A 22,513-nucleotide genomic window follows, 5' to 3' on the forward strand; every position below is an offset into this window, starting at 1 on the left:
AAATAATATATAAAATGGCAATTTTTTTTCGTTAGATGAAGAGGCGATCCTTCAAAATATTTATCAATATAATAATTTCCTCTACTACTACACCTATAGTTAATTCCAGAAGAGGAATTGTTTTTTCACATTTTGCCATTATAATAGTAAGAATTTTATATGTTCGCCGGAGCATGAAGAACATCCACAAGCCCCAAGTCTTTACAAACGTTTGGACGCCATTCACAAGCTTGACAGTGCATTAGTGTAGACGTGGACGTTGTATAAAAAATCACGTGCCTCTACGAAAATTATAATATTGCCTTTTGACCACCAAAAACTCATGATACATACGTTGTACACTCCGGGTAGCACAAGGTAAAAACATTTGTTCGGCGAAGGGACACTAAATACCCGCCTACATGTAAGCGCTTGCCACAAGAATCTCTTAATCTGTGACCAAAATTTAACACAAGCTCAGATCAGGTCGGTTGTGGAGGTTTGTCGATCGTTTGGACGTAGCAATACAATTTGCAATATATTGTTTAAGAGACGTCCAAAGAAATTCAATGGAGTGATGATCGGGGTGATATAGCGGTAATCTTAAAGTGTGACCACGTTGTTCTAAAATTTTGTCAATTTCATAAGTCTTGAATCTATACTTCTTAATAATACTAATTGAATCTTCTTTTAGCAAAGGAAAATATTGTAAACTACTGTTTGGACTCGTTTTTTTCGAGATGCGGATGTAGGAGATTTTTAAAACTGCACATTGTAATTACGAGAACACTAAGCGGGGTAAATTTGGTATCAAATTGATATTTCGTTATTATTTTTCAGTCCAAGCTTTTGATGCGTGTGAGATGAATGGATATTCGTTCCGTTTATGTAGATAATGGGCTGACCGCTTTCACGTTATTATTTTTTTTTCTCGTAAAAGCATTGTCCTCAATTCTCTAATGTTATGTCGCTCCATCAGTACCTTATAGTTAATTTTCTGCCATCGAAAACTTAAATTGTCCTTGCCACTGGCGCACCTCCGTGTCTTTCATTTTTTTTTATTTTAGTATCTCAAAATCATTTGGCTTAACGTGGTCTATGTTGTTATTCACTTATTTTTTCGTGAAAGAATATCGAATGAAAAAGAATCTGAAACAATGAAGGAACTATAAACTTAAACTCGTCAAAATGATAATTCATTCGAAATTAACCTGTCAATATTTAGTATTCTTCCTTATGGCCCTAATATAATAAGTTTCTTTAGTAGATCTTGTTTGATACTATCCCTTTCTTCAATTAGAACCAATTTGAAGTTCGATTTCAAGCCCGAACTCCTCTCTTAAGTTCTTCTCATAAATTCACGATAGAATCCGGGCTGATCAATCCATAGCGGATTGATCGACATCCTGTAAATACAGCGTACGGAACCTGCAGTATGTGGACGGGCATTATACTGCATTAGGATGCGGTTGAGTACAACCCCTAAAATTACTTCTATGTATCGTTTAGCCATTAATTCCTCCGCTCAACCGCCAGTTTCAATAAAAACCCACTTGGTTTTTGCTTCTATTGAAGTGCACACCTAAACTACCCGGGAATCTCCTCCAAAAGCCACGTTTTTTATGAAACATTCCGGGATCTTTCTCCTCGTCCTCTTCTATCGTAGTCCATTTTGTCTCAAAGTTAGCTGTCTTAAGTCTTCTCCTGACTATCCAGCCACACATAACGCGTTTTTCTAAGCACTCGTTGAACTTAAGTAACATTGAAGACTCGATTTCTAAACGATGTGCTGACAATGAATGGATCACCTTTCACGAATGTGGTGTCTTCGATGGAAGTCACTAGTCTCTTAATAACGACGGTAAATTCAGAAAATAGCAGACTAAGTCATCTTCAGCGCAGTGGCCATTCCTCGCCAACTCTGGCCGCGATAAGGTGATTGAGTAGCTTCATAACTTCATTTTCATTTAGAATTCTTAATTTTTTGTTAACAGATATAAGTATCAGTTAACGTTTGATGGCTAGCTGATAGAGGTGGGTCAGATAGATAACCTTTTATAAAGGGCAGTCACAATTTTCTGTTCAGTGACTTGTGATTGCAGGTAAATCGATTAGTTTGCTCATTATTGCATTCGATATGGATTGATACAACTTTCCTTCTACTAATATTTTTACTTCCCTCGATATTATTTTATATTTTGCCCTCTGTAGAACTGCTTAGATCTATTTGATATAATTTTGTGAGCAATTAATGTCTTACCGTGAGGAAATGGAAACGTGTGAAACTTATGAGATGACAACTATGAAATTATAATTATTTGACTTGATGCATACTGAGATGAAAATAAGGATAATTTCATTCAATTAATCGTGATTAAAAATACGAGTTTTTAATTTGTTTTATAAAGGATTTAATTTTTTGAGGTCTTATCAACTTATCTATCCGTTCATTGTAGAAGCTTCTTAATTTCGGAACTATATCGTTAAAGATAAAGATGATTTTCAAATTTAGATAATTAGTATATTGAGTTTTTTTTTTGTATTTAGTGGAGATATAACTTATTTTGATTTTTCAACGATTCTAAAAACCAAATCGTGATAACAAAAATTCACAATATCGAGGGTTTTAATATTTTTTGTACGCCATTGTTTCCAAAATGACCTCAGCAGGTGGAAAAGTAAACTTTTATTTTAATATTGATGTAAAAATATAAAATACAAACAAACCACTCTCGATTGAAACAAAGCCGTATGTCAAGGTTATGAAATTATTATAAATTTTTAACTACTTTAGGTATAATATTACACAAACTGCTGGTAACAATATTTAAGATAAAAATGCAAATATATGGAATCAGGTTATTTCTTCACAACTTCAGTTCAATTCAACTCAATTTGTTCTATAAACGTAGTGAACAATTAACAACTGATTATCAAATAGGTTAGAAAAATTATGTTGCAACAATTAGAATTTTCCAATAATCAGCAGAAGTTAGAAAATACAACAAAGGACACCGTTCGATCCTTATGGAAATTGGTCAAGTTTTATAACACAATGATAGTTTGAAGCAAGATCAATGAATACGAAACCCCAACATCTCCATAGTGAATGAAATAGCTAGAGATACAGTTCGAGCTTGTTAACTTATGATTGGCGGTCGTTGAATACTACTTCGAATGAGGTATCTTTGTCCAACATGCTATGTATTTGGTTCTTTAGTTTGTCACGTCTTTTTAGCTTGATTAGCTCTAGAATCTTTAGGTGATCTATCCGATTCCATGGTTTTAACTCTACTGTCTAGTTTAGCCTGTGAACGCGGACATTAAAGTTATAAAAGGGAGCAGATATAAGCAGCGACCATTTTTTATTGACAATGATATCAACTAATGAAGGTTGAAGATGAAATATAACTAGCAAAAACCTAAGATAAAATAGATTAGGAAAAATACTGCGGAATAACGAAAAACATGACATAAAAAGAACATAATGGTAGACAGGAGAATAAAATATTCTTGAATAAGAAAGACAAGGAAGCCATTACAAATACCACGATACATATATGCCAATGAGCGCGATATGTCCCCACAATCACATCACGTTGGAAACAAAATTGTAGATAGTTGTCACGTAACAATCCTTGTTGGATGCGTCAATCCCATACCCAATCTCCCGAAAAACTGAATGTATGGGCTGGAATAATAGGCGACAAAATAATTGGTCCTTTTTTCATTGAGAGTAACTTATATGATTCGATGTATTTAGATTTATTGGAAAATAGTATTATACTTGATTTTGGCTACAACAAGATGGTATCCTTCTCAATATGCGTGTGTGGTGAGACAATAACTAAATAAGGGGTGTCCCAGAAGATGTATTGGAAGAGGTGTTTTATCAAATGGCCCACGCGATTACCCGACATAAATCCTTTAGACTATTTTTTGTGGAGTCACTTAAAAAACATCGTTTATAAAAAAAGCTTGCCAATATTCAGGAATTAAAAGGTAGGATTACCACAGAGATAAGATAAGAAGAAATGAGCAGTTAGAGATTTCGCAAAATGTTATTGCAGAGTTTTAAAAATCGCATGGCTTATTGTATTGAAGTAAATAGATAACATTTTGAGCGTCTGCTGTAATTGCTTTTGCAGTATGTTTTCTAAAATTCGTAATTTTTCTAATTCACAAATTTGGATCTACTTCTAACATGACACAAACATTTAAAGATTTGTCTGCAGTTGTACGTTTTCTGCGCCATGATTTGAATAAATCTTTTAGTGAACCAGTTTCGTTAAAGTTTATTACTAATTTACTGACACTAGACCTTATTTCGACATTTGTATTAGTACATAAATCATTAAAGAATATTAAAATATAACGATTTTATCCAATCGTAGCCATCTAAATGTACAATATTTATCGTATATTTGGTATAGATAATGTTATATGAAAAATAATCAGTGTTTTTAAAGAATTCTAAAAACACAAAATAAATAATGTTTATTTGGAGTTTAATTTATTTGGGATAACAAAGTTCATGATTTTTCCGGTAAAAGGAAAGATCTGACAACAATGTATCCCTAGACGCTTGTACACAAAAACTTTATTATAATTTTTTATATTATAAATATATTTTATTAATTTTTTACAGACACGCGCTAAAATGAATACGTGATATCGTATCTAAATATTTCAAAACACATCACACCGATTGCTAGTAAATTTCTCTATAACTTACAACATTTATTTACCATATCTCAATGATTTTCATCCCCTCGGGCTATTATTCACTGTATCGCCAAGTATTCAATACCTTTTTCTTTAGTAGCCACTGTATTATTATCTTCTATAAAAAAGTACAATTAAGTACAGAAAATAATAACAGTTAGGTCAACTCTATAATAGTCTTGATTTCTGGCTAAGCTGCTAAGCATTAAAAAAAAAGAAACAAAAACACGATAAATGCATAACTCTGACCTAATATCAAAGGCCAAGAAAAGATTCTGCTTCCAGCATTACGTCATGCTCGAGGCTTGTCAAATTTGAATCGACAATTCAGCATACCGGTGTGTTACACATACAAGCAAACATCATACAGAGACAATCAAAAAGGTTCTTTATAATATGATGAAGAAACAACGGATAAAGAATAAATTAAACGTGTAGAATATAAAAGACAAAAGAGACGTGGTAATTACGGAGGAAGACCAAGTTATGGGAAGATGGCGAGAATGCTTCAAGCTTCTGAATGGTGAAAACAAAAGTGAGGGAAAAACAGAAGATGAAAACGAATTAAATAGAATAAATCTGGGAGAGAAAATGATATTATAAGAAATACAATAAGTGAAGCCAAAAAGACAAGGAAATACCGAGAAACAGAGGAAGAGTAAGGAAGACCTGGATGGAAGAAATCAACAAAGCGAATAGGAGCAGAGGCATAAAATTTTTGGAACCGTTGGTGATTTTTATATTGAACACACTACCTCTACACCAATGCTCACAATTACACTGTTTGGCGCGAGTTTCGATAACTAAATTATCGTCTTCTTATCTTCAGAGACTGAAGGTAAACTGGACAAGAAATCACATGAGGTACTACCATAAACCATAAAATACCAAAAAAATGAAAAGAATTTTGGAAGAATAAAAAAAACCGTGTAAGCTAGTGTAATATCCAAATAATATTTTAGAAAATGTTAATAGGAATAGTGATTCAGATAAAATCCATCACTTAAAAAAATAAATTGTGCCTTTTACAATGTAATACTTTATTTACGAAATTGGTGATAACCTCCACTCAATAAACTGACCTATGAGTATCCAATGGACCAGAGAATGCAGCGTTTGTAAGATCGCATCGTTATTTATGTATTTTTCAGAAGAACTGGCAAATATTGAGTAGATCCTATGATACGGCCGTTAAGCATGCCTTGATTTCACATGGGCACGAATTCTGGAGGAGAACGGGATAGAAAAGACGCGCGCATCATGGTGGCATGGCAGCAGCATCCATCGGGATAGTTGGTGTTTCGATTCCGTCGGAAAACGTCGATTACCTTTATATAGTGAAAAATTCAAAAAGTTACTTAAAAATATGGGATAGCTATGAGAAAAGTTTTGAGTTTATGGTGCTGGATTGCGCTGTTGTTTTCTTCAGGTACGTGTAAAACTTTGTGTCCGTTTAGTGCGTTCAAGAAAGTAGGTTACACACCGGTAATAAAATTATAACCTTTAAATTTTTTCGATGCTTTTTTTTGAAAGGAACTGAATATTTTCTTATATTTAAAATACATTAAGAGAATTCTATTTGTCAGTTTATTAAAATAAAAAAGCGATTTACAACTTTTGTTCCGTATTTTCTTATATATACAGGGTCAGTTTTTAATGGAACAGCGGTCGATAATAATTTCCGTTATTATGGAAATTAGGTATAAACGTTATTAACAAAATATATAGGAAACAACATCTTAAAATGTGACTCTGTGTATCTTTTTTTATTTGGATTCTAATTTTTATAACATTTAGTTTTATATAGGGTTTTTTAGAACAATTTTGAGAAACACTTCGTAATTAAAAACATAAACTTTGGAGAAATCGAAATAAAATAGTCCAAATTTTCACATTATACAGAATGATCCATGACAAACTTTTACCGTATTATTAATTTGAGAACTTGATCATTATTTATAGTGTTTATATAGTTCATTTGATTTTTGAAATTTTTTATTACACTATTATCAAGCATTCGATTGGTATTAGCTAAGCTCAGAAATGCCAGGACCGGCTTTGGAAAAACCAATTTAGGGATTCGTATTGAATATTGCATCCTGTATAATATTTTTTCAAATGCAATGAGTGATTTTCGAACTGCATAAATAACCAATGAAAATGACATGTCGCAATTTTGTATTTGTCAAATTGGGTGTTTGTTTACATAGCTTAGGATGTGTGGGGACGTATTTTTTTCTCGTGCCGAAAACCATGTGTGACGAAAAACAGTATAAATCTCAAATTTCTCGTTAAATTGGGAAATAAAACTCCAGCTGAGTGATATAAATTGTTGCAAGGCCTATGGGGACAATTTTCCATCTCGTGCGCGACTCTTTGGGTGGTGTAAGCGCTTTAGTGAAGGCCGAGAAAGCAAATCAAAATTCAAAACAACGTCGATAGTTTTTTTCAACATTAACGGTATAACGTACTATTTGGCAGTTTTGGCAACACTGCGAAAACGAATTCGTGAAAAACGGCCCGATTTTGCACCAGAACAACGCACTTGTCCATCACGTGATATCTGTGAAGCAGTATTTGGCCAGTAAACGCACTCCAGTGCTCGAATACCCGCCGTACTCGCCAGATTTGGCACCGTGCGATTTTTTTGTTTCCGAAGATAAAATCCGCTTTCAAACGGTCCCGATTTCAGGCGATGGAAAAAAACGGCAGAGCTCCTAAAGGCTCTCACCAAAGAAGACTTCCAGCACTGCTTCGATCAATGGAAAACACGTATGAAGAGGTGTGTGGCGAGGGGAGGGTAGTATATTGAAAGGGAGTATTCGAATGTAGAATAATTTTTATAATAAAACTATTTTTCGTAACCAGTCTCGTTATTTAATAGACCTCGTATAGGTATAGGTATAAGGCCTCAGTTGAACAAGGAAAAAATTAAAGCAGGATCATTTGACGGTCCATTAATAAGACAATTCATCAAAATTTCTTTCTTTCGTAAATTCAATAATTGAAACTGAAAGAAAAGCACGAACTTCAATTATTGCAGTTTTTTAACATTTTTTTAGCAAATCGAAGGCGGAAAACTATATTCAACTGGTAGATCAGTCTCGTTATTTAATAGCCAGACCTCGTATATGACATTCATCGAAAATTGGTCCTAAATATTAAAGGTATACGTATCAGTAATACTGTGGTTGTCCTCGTTGATTAACTTTTTGTAAATGAGATTAGTAACAGTAAAAAATCCGCGTTGACAGATTTTTTTATTAAGGAATTAATTGCGATGACGCTACTTTTTACAAAAACGGTGAGAAGTCATTTTTTTCATTATTATTACAAAAGCAACATTTTCAAAAATGGTATATAAAAATTTGACGGCTCATATTTCTCTACATGGCGCTGTATATGTTGATTTTCTTAAAAATCATTTGTAATCATTACTTCAAAATGCTCTATTCAACTTTTTCCAAATAATGTATTCACCACTATTTATATTTTCTTTGGAGGTGCTTAGACCGATCAAGACCAAACGCATGGCCAAATCGATTACTGATATTATACTAAAAAAATTGATTGTTGGGGCTATTAAGAGGAGTTTGTACCAAATACTTGCAATAAAGGCCGTGGGAATGAAAAAATAAGACCAGCTTCTAATATTATTGACATACAAATGTAGAAAATTCATATGGAAATTGAAATTAAACTAGCATAAACAATGTAGGTGGATATTTTAAAGATTTAGCATAATTATTCTCATTAAAATAATTGTTTATATTACTCAAGATTTAGAAAAAAATTACTAAACTCATAACTTTTAGCATAAGGAATGCTTCTTATAAATAAAAAGACATACCGAATTAAATTTTTAAGAAAAAAAAAAATAAAGATCCTACCTTTTGAAAAATGAATATTTGTTTTTCAGATCAATTTGTATGCAGATGTCCATTGATGATTTTTGTTGAAAACTTACTACGCAAAATTAATGATATTCAATAGTTTTTCATATACAGAATATTTATTTCGTATGGTCATGTCGTTTTAAATGCCATATACAATTTAGTAAAACTGCATACTGTAGGAACAAAAAGAAATATGAGAAAAAATAAAGGTTATCGTATTTGAGAAATTGTATGAGACGCAGTTATCAAGCACCCTGTAGAAATTGGTACATTTGCATGATAAAGAGCATGTTGTTGCCTATAATGTTTGTTTATATTCTGTTTTGAATAATTTTCATAATAACGAAGTCATAGACCGTTGTCACACTAAAACATTCTGACCGTTCTCCCAAGAAGAAAGCAGCCACTTTCGTGGCATCCAAGGGGATGTAATTCAATATTAGAGACGACATTTAGCCAGGAAAGTAATTACGTTTCCCTCTGAAGGACAGTCAGAGAGATGTAATATATATATATATACAGTAAAGATTATTAGCTTTTAAACTCAATTTTATTCTTTAGCAAAAGACAACCAGATATATGAATTAATTCATTGCGTACTATATAAACATCTGCCAAATTATCAATGTTTATCGTAAAATTCGAATGAACAAAATATTAAAGTTGTTTTCTTACATGGAAACGAATGGAGAACCAATTTTGTTCTCAAAATATTTAAACTTCAATTGATGTCATCCTATGTAACAAAAAGATTGGACAGGTTTTTCGAGAGTAAATTAAATTGACATCAAAATAGTGAAAACTGCATGTCGATATCTTTTTGCCTTATTTTCTACTCCTAAATGCATTAAAATAGAAAAACCGGGTGGTTCTATTTAAAAAAATAAAGGAATTTGATATTTATAAAATTTTCAAAAATTTTCAACATAGATTAACATACGCCTGTCCATGGTAAAGGCAAACGAATAGAAACCATTTTCATATCCTTAAGAGTATCCTTGTAAAAAAATAATTATAAGGGTCTGCAACAAAAAACTTAATAACTCAAAAAGTGTGCATTTTTCGAAAAAAGTTTTTAGACCAAAGTTTATTAAAATTTTACGTAGATTTCAAAAATGTATTAATATACAGGGTGTTCCATTCAAATTAACAAAGTTATAGTCGATTTTCGGTAGAACCGGAAGTCGGCTATCTTTGAAAATATTTTAGTTAATCCGAAAACACAAACGTAGAAATTTTCATGATTTTACTATTTTGCCTTATATAAATAGTTTTAACACGTCGTGGGATACCCTCTAAAGAATGTGTTAACAAAAATCTAGTTAAAATAAGAAAGTTACATTCTATCGGAAGTCGGCCAACTTTGACAAAATTTCAGTTAAAAAGATCGTATCCGAAAACCCAAACGTATTTTACTATGAGTATTTTGCCTTATACAGATAGTTTCAGCTCTATATTTCAAGATAAATTTCTTATTTCTTAGACTTTTTGATATATTAATGCATCTAAATGTTCTTGATTTTGGGTCTCTTCTATTTTAAAATTAATTTTTCAATAATTTTTGGAAGAAAGATAAATTATCATAAAGAAAAGTTGAAGACCTAAAATCAAGAACAGTTAGATGCATCGATATATACATATCTTAGATATTTGTAAACGGGTGCTAATTATTCTTCAACCGTCTATTAGGATGATTCGGAAAAAAGTTTATACGTTTGCCTATCTGTAGTAATTTGAATTTCTCATAATAACCTTATTATTGCCGATAGATGGCGTTATCTAAATGTAAAACTAATGTTACTAACAATGAAAACCAACCATGGAAAACAAATCTAAAAATTAACATCTGAGATAACCGTAATTCTGAACTAATTCATTCCCTTATTCCCAGATGATGAATAAATAAGTATTCGAAACCTCGAAAATACTCGTATATTAGAGTTCGTATACTTTGGGGTTTGATTTTGCCACAATTTCACTACGAAAACGTACACAAACACATCTAAACACACATATATTTTATTTAAACTTGATCTCTTAGGTTGATATTTATTTGGATTTTATTTCCGTATACATACAAAACGACAAAACTAAACTAAGTCGCGCGTGCCGAATCTCGAGATATGCTCGCTTCGATGTCTCGAGAAAAAGCGAAGTTGTCTTCAATTCTAAACGTTTCGACTGGGCTCGTATAAGTATATTGGTTTTTCCTAAAACGTGTACCAGGTATATCGAAGAGAATTGAGTTAATTCCATACTAAATCGGCATTAACAAGGTCATGAAATAAAGATGATTTGGAATTCTCTAAAGGAGGTAACCTGGAATTAGTTCTCTCAGGTGTCGAGGGATTATTATTTTTTTTTGAGGAAGTTGTTAAGGGAAATGTATTTTTAAATGCTAGCGTACATGGATTGGTCGTCTTATATTATGTTTTCCAAAGAATTTTTTAAATACCAAAAATATATAAATTATTCATATTTATATAAAAATATATACGAAAATATACTTAAATACTAGAAATATATAAATATTTGGCTAAAGTCTCCGGTAACTGAATAAATTGAAACCGCGTTTAAAATACCTCCGCTAAACTGAAGTCTGAAACCCCATAATTATAATTACAGTCGGTATTGTCGTAATAAATCCTGCAACCTGCATAACTTCAGACCTAGTTGCAAGAGGCTTCTTATACGAGTTCACTCAACTCAAGAGGTCTGCTGCTATCATGAATTTCTCCCTCAGATTTCTAAAGGAGTCGACAGGGATCCGAAACACCATATTGGGGTCGGGGTTATAGATTTCAAGCCTTTTGTCACTTTTGCGAGCAAAAATCATTCAAGACGATAATATTTCTTTTATGTTTTGAACTTATTCATATTTAAACGAGTAAAGTTTTTCTGTTCTGAACATTTACATATTGCAAAAATGCAAAAAATCAGTAGAAAAGTAAGTAGATTAAAATGCATAATTATGTAATTCAATATCCTCAAAAAAATATTTTTATATATTTTCCTGTATTGAGTGATTTGAGAAATAAGATCCTCATACATGATATGGTGGAAAATATGAGCTGCTCATAGCAAGAAACTTGATTAAACTAAATTATATTCAGAAACGTGTCATAGAAAATACGTCAACAAACTAGGTGAATTACTTAAGTAGAAATTGAATTGCAACATTTTGAAGTTTATTTATTTATTCCAGAACTTATATCTATAGACACCAAGGTCCGTAAATTTCATTTAAAACTTTGTCGTTTCTCCTAATGCACCTTCTACATTCTCTTGCTGTATTTATAGGTAATACTAGATTATTCTATTAAGTTCTAATATCTCTTATAGTTCAGTAATATTCCAGAATAGTTGAGAACAAACAAGAATATTTGATAATTAATATGCAGCTCCCCTCTTAAAGAATCATCCGTTTTAGAATGAGAACTTTCTTATATCAAATCTCGTACACTCCCTCGCTTCTCTCGCGATTCCAGGCACCAAACAATAATGATCGAATTCCTCGGATCTACGACTAAGAACAAAAAACTTCGTTGATCTTTTTTTCAACTTCAATAATCGCATTTTTTACTTCACAATACTTTGGTATATGCCTGATATTAACATTTCATGCTACTCTTGTTCATCAATGACTCCTCTTAGAACGCTCTTCGCTATTTTTTTATAGGACCGTCACCGTCACTAATTCTTTTGAAACCATGTTTTCTAATCACTTCTATGGATTTGCTTCCTTGTTGACGCCCCAAATATTCTCAATCATATACCTGCCGATCTAGAAACGTCGTCACCACTTTCTCATTTACACCAAGTAATCAATCGATCTATAGTAGTAACACCTTTCAATAGATTTCACAGTATCAATTTTATTCTTTCATTTTGTTATTTGGTTTCAAACTATCGCCACTCAAGCTCTATTCTGAGCTCAATCTCTTTAACAAATAGGTTTTTGATTTTTGGTTGGTCAAAACACACGAATTTTTAATACATTGGAACTAAATCATTTATTCCATAGATACAGAATTTATTTATTTTCATGGGTTATTTGTGGAGAAGCACATCGGACGAAAGGCCTCCACGAATTTGTATACACATACGCATTGGTTTGTCGAAATTTCACATGATTGTTCTGAATAAATGTGGCTGAATTTCGTTGATGCATCGTTGAATCTCCTCTTTCAATGTTCACGTGGTTGTCGGCTTGTTGATGTAGCCTTGTGACTTGGAATAATCCCATACGAAGAAATTTAATGGTGTTAAATCAATCGAACTAGGGGGCTAATTGTAATCAACGAAATGAGAGAGTACACGACGTAGAGATTTCCAATGCAGTGATTGAAGTGTTTCATAAAGTGTATGGCATATGGCACCTTTTTGTTGAAATCACATATTAACCACATCAGGATCATCCAATTTCGACAAAAGTACTGCATTATCGAGCACCAGTATCAGTCACTGTTTGACCAGCCTCATTTTCAAAAAACTATAGTCCAATTATGCCTCCAGTACAAAATATACAACAAAAAGTGTCACATTGTGAATACAATAATCACATATGAGTTCTCAGAACCTGAAAAGTGACAATTTTGGCGATTAGCAATCCCATCAAGGTGAAAATGCGCTTCGTTGTTTAAATTTTCAGGTAAGAAGTTCAGGTGCGGGTGAAAGAAGTGTACTTCGAGAGACATGAAATGCAATGCGACGTTTTAAGGCTCTAATATTCTCTCAAATTCTTCAGTATAGTGTCAGTTTCATAAAAACAAAAATATATATAAAATGGACCAAAAATGAGCGTACCGTTGATGAGAAGCAATTGCTATTGTAGGAACTACATTCTGAGATAATTTTGCCGAATTAATTTATCTTTATGAAAAATTGTTCTCCACGCAGATGCAACTAATCAAGATCGAAAATAAGTTGAATGTATATGCAAGGCGTTCTAACATGTTTTACGAGGAATAGTCTCGAATATAGATTTCTATTTGTGTTTGTAGATAAAATTTTCTATTTCATTCACTTCTTCTCTTATCTTCTCTTATTTATCGCTGTTAGTGTAAGTTCCTATTTGATTTCTGGTCTACCAGCTATTTGCAAAAGTCAGTATACGAAGTAGGAGTATGTTTTTTAAATTAAGCGAGACAACTGTACGTGAAACAAACAATAATGTTTTGTTTCCGTTAAATCAACTACTAGCAGTTCTGGGAGGAGACTTTTTATCGTAAAGGTCTCGCATGTTTCGTCTCTAACCATCTTGAAAATGTACGCGATGTCATGTTTTTTGATTAGATTGTGCAATAGAACTAAGTTTGAGAGCTACTGTTGGACTGCTGAAATCTCCTTTCACGGAGTATTGGGAAATAATCGAGATTAGAAGCAATAAATCACATAGTGCTAACTTTTTTGCAACATTAGGGAACGAATCGAGAGGTGCGTTGTCTTGAAGCACGTTTTTTTAGACGTTTTATCGACTATACTTTTATTTCTAGTGTATAATACAAAATATTACATTCTAGTTTGATTGAAATATAAATTTCTGTTGTAGTTAATGACGATCCTGAAGAATCAGAAATTATTGTCACTGAGTCACTGAGACATGTCAATCTATGGAATTGAAACTTACAATATCTTGGTTTCTTGCCCTCTACTTTAAAAGTAATTATTTTCTCTTCAAATTTACTGCAAAGCAAAAACATATGAGTATTACAACAAACCTATTTGTCAGATTTATATGAAATTTTGACAAATGACATTAGAAGCATGGCGGAAACAGTGTCACCATAAGTGTTATAAACTTCTGGAAAGGCGCTTTCCAATCTCACCGCCCTCGTATATGATTAATCACAAAATGCTTCAAGTTTTACACCGTTTAGTAAATAGATTTGCACAATATTCTGATTTATAATAGGATAGGATCAATTTTTGTAATGAAATTATTTTATATTATGAAATAATTCACCTACCCGTTCAACTTTCTATTAATAATTACTCTCATAAAATATTCTAAATGAAAAGTGGTAAAGTGTGATATCGGCCTATTATAGTTGTATAAAATACCCACTTCTCGAGATAGATGAATTAAAAAGTGAAAAATAGCCCTATAAGAATGACGAAAAAAAATTTATGTTACTGGTGTTAAAGAGGAGGGTGTAGAATATTAATCGTTATAATTCCTAACTAAGTATATTCTTAAACGGAAAGTTTTACAATCAAAATATAGTATAACACACCTGAGACTCTTAAAACACTGACATTAATTTCTTCGTCAGTCATTTTAATCTAATTTCAAAATGATATTTCACTTGTGATCTTATATGAAATGTATAGCTTAGTATTTTGTTTAAAATCTAATCTCTGTTTTAATAGTTGGAATAACTTTCATTTATTTGTTGATTCAAATGAGACTAGAATATCAGATTTCCTAAAAACGTACTTTTGAGCAATCAATATTTTCTGATCACATACCATCTATACATAACGGCTAACTGCTACTACATAAGCTTGTCTAGCATCCAACAACAAAGAACCTAGATAAACAATTATATGATCAATCATACAGCCTTGCATCTTGTGAACAGTGAATGTACAATTCTTTAAATCAATAAATACATCTATAAATATCAAGTGGATACTTATACTTTCTACCTGATGCGGACAAAACTGTTTATACGACCACAACACTCATAACTACAATGTTTGACGCGCGTTTAGATAACCAAATTATCGTCTTCAGAGACTGAAGGTGAATTAAAACCTATTAACCTGACTCACCTAGTTTATACAAAATTTCCATCAATAAACATTCTAGTGAGAAAAATAATTCCAGCGGAAAACCTCCTTGGTAGGAATCTCCACATTTATTTACATTTACATTAACTACTAAACTATAGACTGGACTGTAAGGAATAGGCTTTTTATCTCTATTTGAACTGGTCCTAAATTTGGTCATTTCAATGCTTCTAAATGCATCCAGCAATTTATTGTTGGATATATTTTATGGCTAGGACATATAAAAAAATAACAGAATGCAAATGCTTGAGAAAGCGGCCCAAAGGAGGATCAAAAGCCAATGGGAAAGTTAAGTAACAAGTGATCTAAACAAAATGGGAGACCGTGGATGGTGGGGTAAAAAAGAACAGAGAAAAAAGGAGAAAAAGCCGTAATATGCAATGAACTTGTTAGGCTATATTAGAGATCTTGATTGAGCGATTAGTATTCCTATACTGGAATGTACAATCGAATATATTATCAAGTTTATATTATCAATATTTATTTCATGATTAAGACTGACAGCGTGTTCGGCAATATTAGATTTATAATCCGTCTATATTTTAAATGAGCTATGTGCTCTTCAACCCAGACATTAAAAGATCTTTTAGTCTGCCCGATATACTACACTGCACAACAGATAAGTAAAATTACCCAACAATTGTTCTAATGTATTGCTGGATTTATAAACCAATTTAGAACCCAATCTGTTAAAAATTCCTTCCAATCCCTTTGTATAAACAGGATTGGAGGGTACGAGAGCAAATTTTTATTGTTACATCCTCAATAAAGGTAGTTTCCTTATTGTAGCTCTCGATATTTAATGGAGAGTGAATTAAACGATGTACCATGAAATGGAGACTGGGATGTACCTGTATCTTTGAAATTTCTCCATATTGAATTTTTGTACTTTTCCCTCTGTTAATAAACTCTGACGAACTACTGAAAAACTCTCCGATCCGATGAGCAGGTTTTCAAACTCCTTCACTAACTACCTGGAAAAATTATAACTAGGGGTATAAGTTGTTGAAACAATAGGCCTTCCCAGATTTGTGAATTTTGGGAAGGATCTTCGACAATGTTGGGCTACTTATTTATAACTTATACTTGACTGTACCAGTGAAATAGTTTTTACAATTTTAAGTGTTTCTTACACATTTGAGATCATATTATTCAGAAGATTCTTTGAGATTTCGGTGTGTGGTCTTGCTTCAATCTAGCTCTCTCGAAATATGTATCCTTAATAGACACTGTTTTTCGAGATCTGACTCCTGCATGCCTCCCGGACAAAATTTTTAGCGTCATGAGAAAGATACTGGATGGAATTTTCAATATATCCAATGAATTCGCCAAGATCGCAATCGCCAATAACACAAAAACTAAAACTCTTATTCAACAAGTCCATTTCTTTTCTATAAAACGTCTGGGAAGAATGGATTTCAACAATGTCGATTGTCTTGGGCTGTGGTTTCAATTTCTTATTTAACATATACATCTTCTTCTTAAATTTTGAATCAATGACCCTGAACATGTTTTTTTTTAAGATTCAGACCAGTTTTAAAACTAGAAATTGCTCAATTTATATGTTAGCTTCTTGCATATGATCAGGTAATATGTGTAAACCACAGATGTGACTTAGAAAATGTGACACGCAAATTAAAGGAATAATACGGAACTACAGATGAATGAAGGAGAAACGTAGTACTTAGTAGTATTTAGAATGAAGAATAAACAGAGCAAAAGCAATAAAACACTAAATGAAAAACAGTGCAATACTGAAATAGAAAAAAGTATCCTGGTATATGGATAGAAACGTCGACAAATAGAACTTAAGAAAATAAAATAGAAGCCACAGAAATGGACGCTATAAGGAGAGAAAAAACAAGGTCAAGGATAGATCTAACCAGGAACCAGACAAAGAAAGAGCAATTAAACCTGAAAGAAACAATTATAGAACATCTTTAGAAAAATCATCAAACAACTCAACCAAATTTAGAAAGGCAACAGTACGTACATATTTATATACACGTATACATTTACATATTTTCAAGAAGGTCACGGCACCATATTCAGAATTATTTATTACTCCATAATAAAACAACTAGCATCATTCCTGTACTTAAAGTTAACAAACAGTTATGTAAATTATTACGGGACGCTTTCCCTCCTGAATAATGTAGGAAAAGTGCTAGATAATATCACTCTCTGTAGATTGGAAAACGCAGAAGCTGAATTAAAGATTATTTTCCTTGAACACTACGGATTCAGAGGTGGCCACTGCATCATGTACAAAAAGCTTTATTCTTATATTCAGTTTATCTAATGAAACTCTCAGGTAATGTTCAATTAACTACGTATAATCGTATATTTATCTGTCTTAATTCTGTAATTCTGTACTTAAGTTGTGAAGGTCTATTTGAACTGCATACAATTTTAACGTTCCGGTTCTCTCTGTAATCATTTTCATGAGAATAGAAATTATGGTTGAAACACATATCAAATTGAATTTTTTTAATGTTATGGATAAAATAATATCCACTACCTATCATTTTACCTCAGAATTTTCAGTAAAACACAAATAAACTTTGGAAGTTTAATTTAAAAAAGTATTTTCGTGGATAAACGATTTGATTTCAGGTGTTTCTCAATGAATAGCATACGTTTTTAAGTAAAATATTTTTAGCGTTACATCCTAATCGGTATTTATTGAAATATAATCTATCATTGACAATTTCTACAATTATATAAATCAATCATGTAACGAAATTTTTAACCTTCAATATTCAAATAAAAAGCAAATTCATTATTATATTTACATTGACATTCATAAAATTTTTCTAAAATCTCAAAATCATATTCATTATTGGTATTGGATGTGATTCGTGAAAAAATTCGAGAGTGAGTAGATTCCTCATACGACCTCTCGTTTTTGCGATATAGGTCTTCAAAGTTGCGAAGTCAGAATTCATATTTAAGTCTATTTTCTAAATTGAATCATGAATTTTTAACGGATGATTACGTATGTTCATGTAGTATATTTGACGGAATAAATGATTCTACACTACTATCTGAAGGCCAGGGGCGGCATATGCCCAATGGTTAACAATGAGTAACTTTTACAGGGACAATATAAAAATAGCAAAAATTGGTTTAGAAATCGATTTTTTAACAAAACTATACTCCTCGTTTAACTCGATAAAATTTATGGTTTATGAGTTTTAGATCGTTGTACAAGTAAAAGAAAGAAAACCTTCACCATTCAGAAATATTCTGAAAAAAATTATTCAGACACAGAGAAGATGGATTGAACCAGAACAAGAGAAATCAGTTGTTAGACCTACTTCTTCAAAAGGAGTTCTTACGGAAATAAGGACATAAATAGATCCTAACAAAGCCCCTGAATTTGATATCAACACCGGGAAAATCCTGAAGCTACTTCTATGCAAAGCTATAGTCAAATGACCCAAACTTATTGATGAGTTATTTAAACTGAGATAGCTAAGCCAGGTAAACCTCTCCAGAACATTAAATTCTACCTAACTACTTCTTTGATGCCTGCTATTTCGAAAGTGTACGAAAAATTGCTCCTTGGATAGATAAACATATGATAGATAAGATGAACATCATTCCATCTTATCAATTTGGTTTTCGAGGAAAGTACTCAACTATCGATTGAGGTGATAATAATCACATACATAATCGAGATGTTCTTAGAGGAAAACAAACTGTGCTGCTACTCTAGACGTGCCCCAAGCATAAGGGCTTAAATTATAAGTTATAAGTATAACCCCGTATATTCTGTTGAAAAGATCACGAAGAAACTAATATAAAATTACTAACATAGATCTTATTAACACCTGGACAAATAGATGGCGTATCAAGTTAAGCGAAAACAAAACTGCTCATGTTAACTTTACGAATAAACGAAAAAAAAATTCTTTATATTAACGATGCAAAGTATTTGAAAATGACATTTGACGCTAGATATCGTTGAAGAGTCCACGTTGAAAATAAACGCGAAGAGCTTAGCATTAAATATGAAAAGATATACAAGTTTCTCTTCAAACAGATATTGATACCTCTCTGGATATATATGGCTTACATCTTTGGGACCTGTGCCAGTAAAAATGATTTAACGTTTCCGATATAGAGTAATAGTGAACATCGTTGATGCTACTTGGTGGTACAGAAACTTCTATGTAGAAACAGTTGACCGGAGCATATACAAATTTGCCATTAGTGATACACAACGGATCGTACAACATGCAAGCTCAACCCATCGGGGTTATAGATTTTCGGGGGAAACTAGGTGAACACGGTTATCAGCAAAAGCAAGCGTGGACACGACGCGAAAAGAACCCTCAAAAAATATACAAACCCTATCTACTCATGGTTCGCTCTATTCTCTGGTTGTGATTATGTTTTGATATTCAATCTCTTCTCGCCGTTGTTGAAATTATTTCGTATATCGTTATTTAGATGTCTGGTGCCAAATTTAAACATTTTATATTTGATATAAGTAATTTTTCGTGTACGGACCAACGAGACCTGTTTGAAGTTTTCCCGATAGCCGTAGTGCAGATTGGTTCGGCTGCTCCGTTAGTTGTTACAGATACCGGTCGTCCAGAATGCGGCGCGTCGACTACAGAGCTCGTTTTTAAGAATTTCTGGTACTTCGTTCATGCTTTTGAAATATTTGATAGCGGCAAGTTCGGAAATTATTGTTGAATTTCGGTAAATATAGTTATTCATTCTGAAAAAGCGTCTACTCGACAAGCACGTGTTATCATGTCGCAACTGTTTAAAGCACGAACATGGTTCGTTTTAATCTTTTTCAACGGCGTTGCCAGACTTATGCCGATTTTTCGATTTTTCGAAAGCGTTGCCTGATTTATGTTCAACTTCTGTATAACTACATTTCGTATTCAAAGCTGGGCAAGAATTGTTGGGAACCATATCATTGGTCTTTTTGAGAGCAATTTGATTGGCGATAATTATTTGGAACATCATTAAAATGATATGTGATCATTGATTGTGTACAAACCAAACTTTTCGATTCAAATATCAAAAAATAACGTATAACGCTTTCGATTAGGTCGCTTGATATACCTGAGATGTTATATTAGATTTCTTTCAATATTGGAAAGTTGGTGATTATATTGACATTTTGACATATGATATTCATAGTGATTTTCAGTGTTTTACATTACATTACATTTTGAAGTATATTTCATTTTTTGAGACCAATCAAATGACATAAAACAAGCTTATATCTTTCAAGAATTTATAATTTAAAGTTGAAGTATTTCCAGATTTTCATTTCGTTTATTTTATTTGGTTTTTACACAATGTGTGGCCAATTGGAATTACAAACCGGTTATTATAATTGCTCTCGATCTAATAGACTCCATTCCAATATATTTCGAGAAATTTTGATTCATTTTAATTTAAAAAATTATTTTTGTCTATCGGACAACTCTGATTTGTATACTAATACCCTCGGGATACTTATAGCACGCCATTGATAAGTAGTATAATGGAAATAGGGATCTGGGAGGTGTATGAGTGCACGCGAAAGAGGAGCAAGAAAAGGTCTAGAATACAGCAGCCTCATTAGCGAGTTCAAAATAACTACTCGTGCTTGCAATAGTGGCATTGATGAATTTTTCAACTCATGCACAAACACGTTCTAATTAGTATGGTTTCGTCTATATTAAAGTTAATATGGTTCTTAGTTGATGAAACTTTCCCATAATAGATTACATTTTACTGAATATTTAATATCAGAAATCCGATAAAACACTGCTCGAAATAATTAGAAGAATACATATTTATGTCTAATTACTTTAATCAATATAGAAATCAATTGTGACAGTAGTTTTGGTAAATCAGATAACTAATTAAAGTCACAGTAATTTATGATATTCTATTCTCGAAGCAAAATAATAAGGAAGCAGAAATAAGCAAAATAATAAGGAAGCAGAACTAAGTAAAATAATAAGGATGCAGGACTAATGTATATATATATATATATATATATATATATATATATATATATATATATATACAGTGCTTTTCAGATAAAAGTATCCACCTTTAATAACTTTTGTAATACTGGTATTTAGAAAAAATCCAAAAACACGTCAATTTATGTTGGAAGGGGCAAGCATTATGGCTTATTTAAACTTACTGGAAAAGCCACCCCCTCACCCCTAGCAGCATCCCCTTTATTTTTTTAAATTACTTATCATATTTTTTATGTAAAATTTGGATACTCCTCTTTGAGCTGATTTCAAAAATGTATAATACTTGTAGGTTAAAGTGGTTAGTTTATGAGATAAACAATTTTTCTTTTAAGAGCACAAATTTTACTTATTATTTACTTTCACCTTATTTGCCTGTACTAAAATGGGTTGTACAACAGTTCAAACTCTTTAATCTTTTTAACTGTGCTATTTATCATGAAGTTACAATAAGTGTTCAAAATGAGTACCATTCACTTCCATACAATGGTATAATCTATTTTGAAATGCCTCTCTGACATTGCTTAATACGGCTGGATTTAATTGTCGACATTCATTTTCTATCCTCTCTCGTAAATCATCCAGAGATTCTTTTGTTTTTAAATACCCCCATAAAAAGAAGTCTAGGGGTGTTAAATCCGGTGACCTAGGTGGCCACTCCATCATCTGCCCCCTTCTACCTATCCAACGAGCGGGGAATGTTTCGTTTAAAAATTGTCGGACAGGCATAGCATAGTGTGGGGGAGCTCCGTCTTGTTGAAATACCAGTAAATCTTCGGAAAGGTTATCATCATTTTCTATTATTTTTTTATTATTGTTGTAATACGTGGGTCAACCCCTTCCCTGAGTAACTCAAGATATGATTCACCATTTAAATTTCCGTTGATGAAGAAAGGTCCGACAATGTGGTCACCTAGGATACCACACCAAACGTTTAACTTTTGGGGATGTTGTGTATGGAATTCACGCATAATATGTGGATCACTTTCAGCCCAATATCTACAATTATGCCTACTTACTAAGCCATTTAATGACCATGAGCGTTCATCAGAAAAGCAAATATTGTTTAACAATTGTGGATTGTTATTGATAATTTGATAATTTAATAAAAAGTAG

The 22,513-nt window shown here is 32.4% G+C and overlaps 1 protein-coding gene across 1 annotated transcript in view; it reads left to right on the top strand.

The window, feature by feature from the left end:
• Positions 1–5,999: 5,999 nt before the first annotated feature.
• LOC130440742 (cell adhesion molecule Dscam2) overlaps positions 6,000–22,513 on the top strand; it is a 125,500-nt gene continuing 108,986 nt past the window's right edge. Inside the window, exon 1 of the mRNA XM_056774055.1 lies at positions 6,000–6,133. Within this exon, the coding sequence (XP_056630033.1) occupies positions 6,082–6,133 (52 nt within the window). The 5' untranslated portion in view covers positions 6,000–6,081. The remainder of the gene's footprint in view (positions 6,134–22,513) is intronic.

This window comes from Diorhabda sublineata, chromosome 2 (assembly GCF_026230105.1).
Source record: "Diorhabda sublineata isolate icDioSubl1.1 chromosome 2, icDioSubl1.1, whole genome shotgun sequence".
NCBI lineage: Eukaryota > Metazoa > Arthropoda > Insecta > Coleoptera > Chrysomelidae > Diorhabda > Diorhabda sublineata.